This window comes from Microtus ochrogaster, unplaced genomic scaffold (genome assembly GCF_000317375.1).
Source record: "Microtus ochrogaster isolate Prairie Vole_2 unplaced genomic scaffold, MicOch1.0 UNK99, whole genome shotgun sequence".
NCBI lineage: Eukaryota > Metazoa > Chordata > Mammalia > Rodentia > Cricetidae > Microtus > Microtus ochrogaster.
The window spans coordinates 823871-834973 of record NW_004949197.1 but is presented as its reverse complement, the minus strand read 5'-3'; the positions used below and the strand labels follow the sequence as shown (position 1 = coordinate 834973).

The window sequence follows — 11103 nt, the reverse complement described above, 5'->3', positions numbered from 1 at the left end:
GCCCGGCCTCAGGTCCCATTTTTAAATTTTAAAAATCTATTTATCATCAGTGTGTGCATGGTGGTGTGTGTGTGGAGGTCAGAGGGCAATTTTGTGGAGGTTTTTTTCTCTCCGTACACCTTTGTGGGCTCTGGGGATCAAACACAGGTTGCTAGACTTGCACAGGAAGCCCTCCTTTTACCTGAGAAGCCATCTCCTGAGCCCCTATTTACTCTTTGCTTATCTCCTACCACCACAGTAAAGGTTGAATGAGAGACTGGGGCTGGAAAGATGGCTGGGTAGTTAAGAGTATCTGCTGCTTTGGGAGAGGACCATCTGGAACTCTAGTTCCAGGGCGCTCAGTGCCCTCTTCTGGCCTCCTCAGGCATCAGGCACACATGTGTTGCACATACATACACTCATATATGGAAAATTAAAATAAGTAAAAATGGGGACCATTTCCTAGTTTGAGACCACCCCCAGCAGAGTGCTGTTTGTGTCTTAGCAAGCATTTCCTGCTGCACTGAAGCATGGTAGGAGAAGACAGCAGTCAGGCAAACTAAAGCACCGAGACGTGGAGGTGGGTGGTAGTCTTGTCCATGCTGTCACTTAGACTAGCCTGCCTCGTTCCTCAGGTGGGTCTGCCAGCCAAGTCAGCTGTGTCTGGAGCCATCCTCCTGGTTGTGCCCAATGTCATGGGGATGATGTGTCTGTCACCTCCATTAGACAAGCTGGGGAACAGCCAAAGGGGCATCAACTTCTGCCAGGTAAAGTGTTCTGCGTTTAATACTGTTTAAGAATAAATTAATGAGCCAAGCGTGGTACCGCATGCCTTTAGCCCCAGCACTTGGGAGGCAGAGAACTCTGTGAGTTCGAGGCCAGCCTGGTCTACAGAGAAAGTTCCAGGACAGCCTGGTCAACACACAAAAACCTTGTCTCAAAAAATAAAAAAGGCCGGGCGGTGGTGGCGCACGCCTTTAATCCCAGCACTCGGGAGGCAGAGGCAGGCGGATCTCTCTGTGAGTTCGAGACCAGCCTGCTCTACAGAGCTAGTTCCAGGACAGGCTCCAAAGCCACAGAGAAACCCTGTCTCGAAAAACAAAAAAAAATAAATAAATAAATAAAAATAAAAAAATAAAAAATAAAAAAGAATAAATTAAGCTATACTATAAAATAAGCTATATTATAGTTCAAGCAATTTGAACTCCTAGAAAGGGCAAGGGGTAAGTAAACAATTCCTTTGGCTTCTAATTCTAGAAGCTGGTATCTCTCTTTAACTTCCACAACTATGACAACCTGCGGCACTGTACGCGGAAGTTAGACCCACGACGAGAAGGAGGAGAAGTCAGGGTAAGGAAAACCCCCGGGCAGCCTAAAGGGTATTTCAAAAACAGCTGGGCGGTGGTGGCGCACGCCTTTAATCCCAGCACTCGGGAGGCAGAGGCAGGCGGATCTCTGTGAGTTCGAGGCCAGCCTGGTCTACAAGAGCTAGTTCCAGGACAGGAACCAAAAGCTACGGAGAAACCCTGTCTCGAAAATCCAAAAAGAGAAAAAAAAAAAAAAACAACAAAACATTCTGCGACACTTCAGCCAGGTCCTTGGTGAGGCGTCCATGGAGAGGGTCACGGGTAGGGGTGGACATGGGTGGATTCAAAGGGTACAATGTATGTTTCAGAACAAGACCGTGGTGAACCTGTTATTTGCTGCATATAGTGGAGATGTCTCAGCTCTCCGAAGGTAATTCTACTGTGACTACGTGAATGTGATGGGACTCTGGGTCGGATATCTTATTAGGGACTTCAGTTTTAGGGTTAGAGTGGACACGTTGCAATTTAGATGAGCGCGTGCCTGCTTGTGTTCGTGTGTGTGTGTTCATGTGTGTTTGTGTGTGTGTGTGAGCGTACACGCGCCTGTTTGCAGCTGCACATTTGTGGGTGTGTGTACATGTGGCAGCCAGAGGACACCTTCGGGTGTCAATCCTCAGGGGCCACCCTCTCACTGGCCTTGAGCTCACCAACACATCAAGCTCCCGGGACTTCCTTGTCTGTTTCCCACCCAGTATGGTTACAGGCGAGTGTTACTAGCCTGGTTTGCGTGTGTGTTTTAATGTGGGTTGTGTGAATCAAACTCGGGTCTCAGTTCCTCGTGCTTCCCCAGAAAGCACTGTACTGGACCATCTCTAGCCTTAGGGATTTGTCTGTTGCTTTAAAATCAAAGTGCCTGCCTTAGGTTAAGAACTTAGTTAGCTACAGCTGGCACTGTGATTGACTTGGGAATGATAAGCTTAGTCCTTCGAAGTGGGGACTCTGTCTCAAATGGGTGACCAGTATGAATGCATCCAGTTCGGCCGCACTTCAGAGGCTGACTAGAGATTCTAGACCGACGTGGGTAACGCGAGCTGCTTCCCACCCCTCAGGTTCGCTCTGTCAGCCGTGGACATGGAGCAGAAAGACTATGACTCCCGCACAGCCCTGCATGTTGCCGCAGCTGAAGGTATTTAATGGGTTAAACAGGGGGCTGGCGAGATGACTCAGAGGTTAAGAGCACTGCCTGCTCTTCAAAGGTCCTGAGTTCAGTTCCCAGCATCCACATGGTGGCTCAGAGCCATCTGTAATGCGATCTGGTGCCCTCTTCTGGCAGGCATACACACAGATGGAACACTGTGTACATAATAAATAAATAAATCTTAATAATAATAATAAAGGGTTAAAGAGGAAGGGCAGAGTGTGAGATCCTTCTTTTCCACCAGGCATACCCCTATGTATGTGCTCTTAAAGGGCATAGCCAGTTTTGCCTACAGGCACCTCTGCTGACAGACTGTAACTAGATGCTGGCTGGGAGGAAATGTCTGGGACCCCCACCCCTCTGGCACAGACTCCAGCTACCAAGGGTCCCCCCAAGTGGTCAGGCCCCACCTGGGCACTCTCATTTCCCTTCTGCTCCTATTCCTAGGACACATTGAAGTTGTCAAGTTTCTGATCGAGGCTTGCAAAGTGAATCCTTTTGTCAAGGACAGGTGAGTAGGGTTAGTGGGGACGGGAAGGCGGGTGACCCTACTGGCCTGCAGCCACCGTGCACAGACACACAACTATGGCACTCTCCATGTCTTCTCTGCCTAACCATGGTCCTTGTTCCTCACAGGTGGGGCAACATTCCCCTGGATGACGCTGTGCAGTTCAACCACGTAGAGGTGGTCAAGCTGCTTCAAGATTACCATGACTCCTACATGCTCTCTGAGACTCAGGCCGAGGCAGCAGCTGAGACCCTGTCCAAAGAGAACTTAGAGAGCATGGTATAAGCACAGGCCAGGGGCAGTCCCTGCTCAAGAAAAAGCATGAGCTGGCCATACATTCAATGCACAGCCACCAAAATTCCTGTGGGAAGCTGCTTCTGTGGGGATCAACACAGCCATGTGGTGACACAGGCCAGTGTTTTCTGTGAGAACAAAACCCTCCATCCCCCAGTAAACAGCACATGGAAGCCTCTGTGAACACCTGCAGTAGAAGCTATCCATAGACACCTCAAGGTATAGTTCAATGGCTTCATCCACTCAAAAGTAGCCCAGGTCTTTACCCAGGTCCCCTGTTCCTCTCTGAAGAAGTTACTATGAGAACAAGATACTTCCTTGGAGAGGCTGTAGCCGCCTGGCATATGCATCTGCCACAGAGTAAGAGATGCGGGCAGAGTCAAAGCGCCTGGCCTAGAAACCTGCAGAGATCTGTCCCCTTAGCAGGACATGCTGCCACCACTGACAGCGATTTTATAGACAGAGAAAGTATTTTGTGTTGAAATAAACTTTAATTACATGATTTTTTTTCTAAATCTAGTCTCTTTCTCCCCTAAAGATACCCAATTTCATCACCATCATAGGTAATAGAATAAGATGGAACCATGGGGTCAGACAAAGTCCAAACAATATTATATTCCACACACATATCCACCTATTCCACCAGGTTTCCCTCAACCCCAAATACTGCTTTGATTAAGTATATTCTGTGGCCAAGTGGGATGGGAGTTTTGGGTCTGAACGGGCTCTAAAATGGGTTGTGTGAACTCCCTTTTCTCTCTGGAGCTTCCAACTCTGGCAGATAATGTAGCTGGAACTTCTCAAAGATAGAGTTTCTGACACTACAGCCCCACATGTCCCCTGGGTGTCTCTTCCCCTCCGGTCACAGCTGTAACTGGCACAATGGTTCTGACACACTGGCTGGGTATCAGAGGTGTGTGGAGAGCTGCATCTGCGTGGGACTGACGTCTGTGTGGCTGACCTACTGGTCAATACAGCAGGGAGGGAGCCAGAACCCAAGACTCAGGTGCATCAGAGAAAAGGCCACCACTCCTCCAGCCAGAGGTAGAAAGCATTTACTCTGGAGAATCTGGTGAACCCCCAAAACAAGTTACATGTGGGTAAGGGAAGGAGAGGTAGTGGCTGAACAGTCTAAGACACCTGGGCGCAAATAGAGGGCCCCAAGGAAGCAGCTGGAGGAGAAGATCACCCGGTGCCCTGGGAAATTGGCAGTATTGCAAGGGCAAAGTTTGGCTGTAAACCTAGCTTCCGAGGAGTAGGGATCGGAGGAAGAGGGCTCAAATATTGCACAAAGGGTCCCGACTGAATTTGAGGGCTACCAGTCTCTTGAGACAAAGTACAACAGCTTTAGACCCTTTGAACAGAAAGCCGACCGTGAGCATGATTAAGGGACTTAGGTAACGGCCACATTAGAGACCTTTGGGCACTTCTAGTCCTGAGTGGGTTAGCAGCTCTCCATCCCAGAGGGCAAAAGCCGGCGTCACTGGGCCCCGGAAATCTGTCTGAAGTGTGTGGACTACAGAGATCTGACTCACATCCACCAGACACAGCTTCTTTGCCTCATAGTCCAGCAGCAGCCCCACTTTCTCCGGATGCCCAATCCCCTCAATCGGGGCTTTCTCGTTAGCCAACATACTGTGCCACTTGCGCTGGGCATAGGAGAACACCCAGGAACGATCATCAGCCCCGACGCAGCTGTCCCGGGACATGTCCACATCTGCCACTCCTATCCGGAACTGCTGAGAGCGCTTCACCGTCACCTCCCAGTAGTGTCTGCCACCGGTGACTGTGGCGTCTGCGAGCACCACTGCCCACTCTCGGAAGCGCTCCACGTTCAGGGCCACCCTGGTGGGTTCCAATCCCACCAAGCCGTATTTGACACCAGTGTCGCCTCTGAAGAGTGCCAGGCTGCTGTGGGCAGTTTTTTCTTCCAGTTTGAAACTGATGCCTGAGGGCAGAGCAAAAATAAATAAATAAATAAGTAAAAAAAAAAAAAGGAATGGGTAGTGACAGGTTAGAACCTAGGGCTGGTTTTGATCTGAAGCAGTCGGGCGATGATGGGAAAACGGTTAAAGTCAAACGTTAAGATGGAAAGAGTAGAGATGTGGCTTTAATAAAACAGCCCCGGGAGCCGCAAATCACGGCCGGGGGATGAGGGAAGCCACCGACTGGTGCCCCAAGTTTGAAATCTAGACCAAGGCAGACTTGGGGGGGGGCCGGGGGTGGAGATGAGGGATGGGGTTCTCAGCGCGCTCTGGAAATAACACGTTAACTACTACTTTGGCGTGAAAGAATAACAAGAAAGAACGCTACCTCTCCGGGCTACCAGGGCAGGGACCCCCCATCGCTTGGCTCCCCAGAGGCACAAGCTCCAGCAACGTGCGGAGGGCAGCGCCATCTTGTGCCCCCAGAAGCACAGGGCACGCCCCCCGGCGGGAGACCGACCAATGGCTGGCCTGCATTCGAAGCACGTGGTGGGAGCGCGCCTGCGTCTGCCCTGCCGTGCGGTTTGTGGTCTGGGTAGGCTGTGCCTAGTTTCCTTATGGAGAGACTGTAGGTCATGTCTCACCTAAGTAGGACCTCCAGAGACTTCGTAACCAGCGTCCGTCGTGTGTTTGTTTGGTTTTGAGGCAGGATCTTCTGTAGCCCGGGCTGGCCTGGAAGTCACTCTGTAGACCAAGCTGGCCTCGATCTCATAGAGACCTTTGCCTCTGCCTCCCGAGTGCTGGGATTAAAGGCTTGCACCACCACCGCCCGGCATAAATAGTTTAAGCGCACTACTTTAACCCCAGCACTCGGGAGGCAGAGGCAAAGGAATCTCTGTGAGTTTGAGACCAGCCTGGTCTACAGAGGGAGTTCCAGGACAGCCAGAGCTACACAGACGCTGTCTCGAACTCCCCTTGTCCCCCAGATGCACACACGTATATACACACACAGTTTAAAAAAAAAAAAAACACTTAAATCTCTGTCTACTACATGCTTACTGCTTTCATGTCTTTTGTCTATCTTGAGACAGTATTACTTTGTAGCCTTTGCTGGCCTCGGACTCCAGATCTTCCTGTCTTAACTTCCCAAGTTATACTCATTTTTGCTACTATTACTACCACTATTTATTATTATCATTATTATTATTATTATTATTATTATTATTATTATTATTATTATTATTATTATTATTATAGGGTCTCACTATCCACAGAGATCGGACTGTCTCTGTCTGCCGAGTGCTGGAATTAACAACATGGCTTGTGCTCATTATTTTTTAAAGAATAAATGAACTTGGAGGGGATTTTTATTTTTTATTTTTTGAGTGTAGTGACTCATTCTCTCCACCAGGGTTCAGTCAGGCGTAATTTTTTCATCCACGTCATGGGAGAGATACAGTTTGTTGACCTTTTTTCTAATTACAAAGCTGCTTTTAATACTTTGAGGTGTGCCCCCAGGAATAAAAAACGGGGAAAGGGTAACCTCACCTCCAGGAGTGGCCCAGGAGGAGATAAAGGAAGCTTGAAAGAGACCCCCTGCAGACTGGATGAAAGGAAAGCCCATAGATGTTGGGACCTGTGAGCGCTACTGGGCTGGCTCCTGGCACGTAGGAAAAGGGCAAGAGGATTGATCGAGCTGCTTAGGTTCCTTCTCGTTTTCTTCCCTCTGCTTCGGCTGTGCGACCTCGGAGTCGCTCCGCCTGCCCATCATCGAGTCGCTTTCCCTTAACCAGGTCCCTCTGCTCCTTCTTGTTCACGGCGGGCTCACGCTTGGTTACCGCGGTCCCGTCAGAGCCTGTCAACCGCTCCTTCTGGTTTGTTGACTTTTCAATTCTAGGAGCAAAAATGGTGAGGGAAATCCTGCCCTGCTTTGCTAATCCTTTGGATTTGGGTAGTGATGAGAGAACTGTTTCCGAACTGGGTCCCTTCCTTGCCCTCCCCTCCCCTTTTTTTCTTTCCTTTCTCCCCATCCTCTCTTTCTGTTTTATCAAGACCACTGGGCCTTTTTTTTTTTTTACATATGTTTTGTTTGTTTGTTTATTTTAATTTGGAGACAAGGTCTCACTAAATTGGCTTTGGAACTCACCTGCAGCCTAGGCAGTATTTGAACTCTGGGTCCTCCTGGTGCAGCCTCCAGAAGCTGGGATTATTAGGTCTGCACTGCCAGGCCTAGATATACCCCTGTTATTTTATGCTCATTCAGGGATTAGCTTTACCTGTCATTTCTTATTTTATTTTTACCATCAAATAAACTTACCTTCATAATTCAGATGATTTATCTGCCTTATTGTTTTTGTTGTTTTGGTTTAGTTTTGTTTTTTGTTTTTTTTCAAGGCAGGGTCTTTCTGTGTTGCCCTGGCTGCTGGAACTAGCTCTGTAGACCAGGCTGGCCTCGAACTCAGAGCTCTATCTGCCTCTGCCTCCCAAGTGCTGGGATTAAAGGCATGTGCCACCACTGCCGGGTGCATCAAACAATCAATTCTTAATATTTACAAGCATCCTAATGGGTAAAATATAGAATTTTGCCTGACAAAGAGGGCAAGGCATTTTCGGTGGGGTGGGAGCTTAAGACAAAGCACCGGGTTATAAACAGAATGGAGTACGTCAGGAGCCATCATGAACACAGTATCGCCAGAGTGTGGAGCTGAGAAGATGGGAGGATCCTGTGCACCCCAGACTGCCCTCCTGTTCCTCCCAAGCACTCTCAACCTGCCGTCCTCCCTGTTTCATCGCTCCCTCCTCTGCTTCCTCCTCATTTATGACTCACTGAGTCCCCTTACTGCTGCCTGTTGAACCGCTAACTGACCTTGTTGGCCACGTGAGGGTCCTGGACCTTGAGTGGGAGTGGATTCTGTACCCTTGGCATGTCCTTTTTTTTAAGACAACAATAGAAGTTTCCCTCCAAGGTTTTTTTACTTCCCCAGGAGTGGACTTTTTTTTTTAATATAGAGTATATATTTATTATGTATACAGTGTTCTGTCTGCATGCCTTGGCATCAGATCTCATTACAGATGGTTATGAGCCACCATATGGTTGATGGGAATTGAACTCAGGACCTTTGGAAGAGAACCCAGTGCTCTTAACCTCTGAGCCATGTCTCCAGTCCTCATTTTCTTTAGCTAGTTTACAAAGTAGTGGGTTTCCATAAGGGTTTTCCCCACACACTCAGTTTTGGTTATCCCATCTCCCACTCCCATATATCTATACATTTCAAGAGAGGGATGTTTACAGATGAAAGCATCCAAGGAGAGGAAGTAGAAAAACAGCAAAGACGCAGCCCTAGGGAACAGCAATATGTGAAGGGACATGCATAGGAACACACATAAAATGCTCAGAGTGGAATCTGACCTGTAGGTCTGGCCAGTGACTCACTCGGAAGGAGAACAGAAGGGTAGAAACAAGGTATCTAACCCCTTGGTTACTCTGTATCTTGAATTGTGAGTTGGATTTCAAAATACATAGGGTCCTGGTCTGACCCAGGTGCTAACTGGAGCCCTTGACTATAGATGGGAGAGGGATGATGAACTGGGAGCGATTGTTCTAGACTATGCCAGGAGTGAGCAGTCAGCAAAGCATAACCAGAGAAATCGAGAGAAGGGAGGTGGCCTCAGGAGCTAGCCAAAGGGGCTGCTGGGCTGGCTTGTGTTGTGTTGGGGCCTTTGTCCTACTGAAACTGACCACACAATGGAGCTGCGTTACAAGCTGACATGGCATTCTGAATGTGGAGCTGGGACAGAGAGTCTAAGTGATGAAAGCAAATGAATGGTCACCTGTCCCCTAGGGCCACGTCTCTCTATTCATGAACACTGAAATCGCTAGAGAGGATGTTTGACACATGATAAATACAAATTATGTCCATGTATGATTAATTCACAAACCAATCAATTTGCATTTTGATTTAAGGTAGCTAACTGAACATACGTAGTAGCAACATACATATTTGCCTATCATGCACCAAGCCCTGTGTTCAATCCCCACAATCCCCAGCACTGGGAAGTACACACCTGAAGTATATTCCCAGCACACAGGAGGTGGACGTAAGAGAACCACAAGTTTAAAATTGCCCTCGGCTGCATGGTAAGTTTGATGCCAGCCTGAGATTATATAGATATAGATATAGGCCGGGCGATGGTGGCGCACGCCTTTAATCCCAGCACTTGGGAGGCAGAGGCAGGCAGATCTCTGTGAGTTCGAGACCAGCCTGGTCTACAGAGCTAGTTCCAGGACAGGCTCCAAAACCACAGAGAAACCCTGTCTCGAAAAACCAAAAAAAAGGGCTGGAGAGATGGCTCAGTGGTTAAGAGCATTGTCTGCTCTTCCAAAGGTCCTGAGTTCAATTCCCGGCAACCACATGGTGGCTCACAACCATCTGTAAAGAGGTCTGGTGCCCTCTTCTGGCCTGCATACATACATACATACATACAGACAGAATATTGTGTACATAATAAATAAATATTAAAAAAAAGAAAAACAAAAAAAAGAAAGATATAGATATAGATATGGTGTGTCTCATTTGATTCCCATACTCCTTCCTCATCTGCCACAAGATCAACAAGGTCAATATTTTCAATATTTTATGAAACTCAAACCTGGTTACTTTTTAGATACTAAAGACAACTTGGCTAGACAGTGGCTACAGGAGGGTGGTACATCAATCATGGACCACCTTGGGGGTTGCTATGGCAACTGCATGCCCCCCCCCCAACTATGAGCCCTTGAGTTGTACAGAGCTACTTCCCTGTTACTGTAGATAGTGCTTCTGCAGCGCTCCCTCTGTGGGCTGAGGAGAGGGATGGCTGGCCAGGGATAGCCAGATTTTATCATTAGTCACCAAGAGATAACTCAGGCAAGTATGAACCATAAAACTGCAAGATGGTTACCACCCCAAGGCATTAATAGTACTGAGAAAAGCTGGGCACAGTGGCACACACCTTTAACCCAGCATTGGGGACAGGCAGGTGGATCTCTTGAGTTCAATGCCAGCCTGGTGTATGTAGAGAGTTTCAGGACAGCCAGGGCTACACAGAGAGAACATGCTAGTGCACACACTTGGGAGGCAGAGGCAGGAGGATTATGAGCTTGAGGTCAGCTTCAATTATACAGCAAGTTTCAGGTAAAGTCTGACCTACATGAAAGACGTTGCTTCAAACAGACAGTGACTGGAGATAGGGTTCCGTGGTTAAGAGCATTTGCCGCTCTCCCAGAGGACCCGGGTTCGGTTCCCAGCACCATGTCAGGAAGCTCACAACTGCCTGAGACTCCAGTTCCAGGAGACATGAGGCCTCTGGCTTCCCAGGGCAACTGTGCTCACACTTGCACAATTAAAAATGGTAAAAACAAATCTTTCAAACCAGCGCAGACGACTAAATGCAGTGTTGTCTGTTCCTAGGAGGCAGGAGGACACGTAAGAACTGAAGCCTAGTTTTGGCCACATAGACATCGTGTCTCAAAAAAAAAAATAGATAAGTAAGAAACAGAGCTGATGCCATGACTCAGTGGGTAAAGACACGTGCAAGCTTGACAGCCTGAGTTTAGTTCACGGAATCCATGTAAGGATGGATGAAGAGAAACAACGCCACAAAATTGACCTCTGACCTCCACACACACAACATTGCCTGTACACACACGCCCCCAATAATAATAAATACAATTTTTTAAGAAGACATAATTATATCAGTCTGAACACACTGAACCTGATAGAAGAGAAAGTGGGAAGTACCCTACATCAGATGGGCACAGGAGATCGCTTCCTAGGTACAACCCCAGCAGCACAGACATTAAGGGCCTTATTGAATAAATGGGACCTCCTGAGACTGAGAAGCTTCTGTAAA

At 48.1% G+C, this 11103-nt stretch overlaps 2 protein-coding genes across 4 annotated transcripts in view; one reads left to right on the top strand and one right to left on the bottom strand.

The window, feature by feature from the left end:
- The window catches only part of Gls2 (glutaminase 2), a 17594-nt gene extending 13806 nt beyond the window's left edge, over positions 1 to 3788 (top strand). For all 3 annotated transcript variants that reach the window (XM_005371203.3, XM_005371204.3, XM_026778017.1), the window contains 6 exons: positions 615 to 746; positions 1237 to 1329; positions 1655 to 1716; positions 2396 to 2472; positions 2932 to 2995; positions 3121 to 3788. In XM_005371203.3, coding sequence (XP_005371260.1) covers positions 615 to 746; positions 1237 to 1329; positions 1655 to 1716; positions 2396 to 2472; positions 2932 to 2995; positions 3121 to 3277 — 585 coding nt within the window. In that variant the 3' untranslated portion in view covers positions 3278 to 3788. The remainder of the gene's footprint in view (positions 1 to 614; positions 747 to 1236; positions 1330 to 1654; positions 1717 to 2395; positions 2473 to 2931; positions 2996 to 3120) is intronic.
- A 376-nt stretch (positions 3789 to 4164) lies between these two features.
- Spryd4 (SPRY domain containing 4) lies at positions 4165 to 5684 on the bottom strand. Its single transcript, XM_005371202.2, has 2 exons — positions 5600 to 5684; positions 4165 to 5234 (listed from the first exon to the last, which is right to left on the bottom strand). The coding sequence occupies exons 1-2, from the start codon at positions 5682 to 5684 to the stop codon at positions 4696 to 4698; spliced, it is 624 nt and encodes a 207-aa protein (XP_005371259.1). The 3' UTR covers positions 4165 to 4695.
- Positions 5685 to 11103: the final 5419 nt, after the last annotated feature.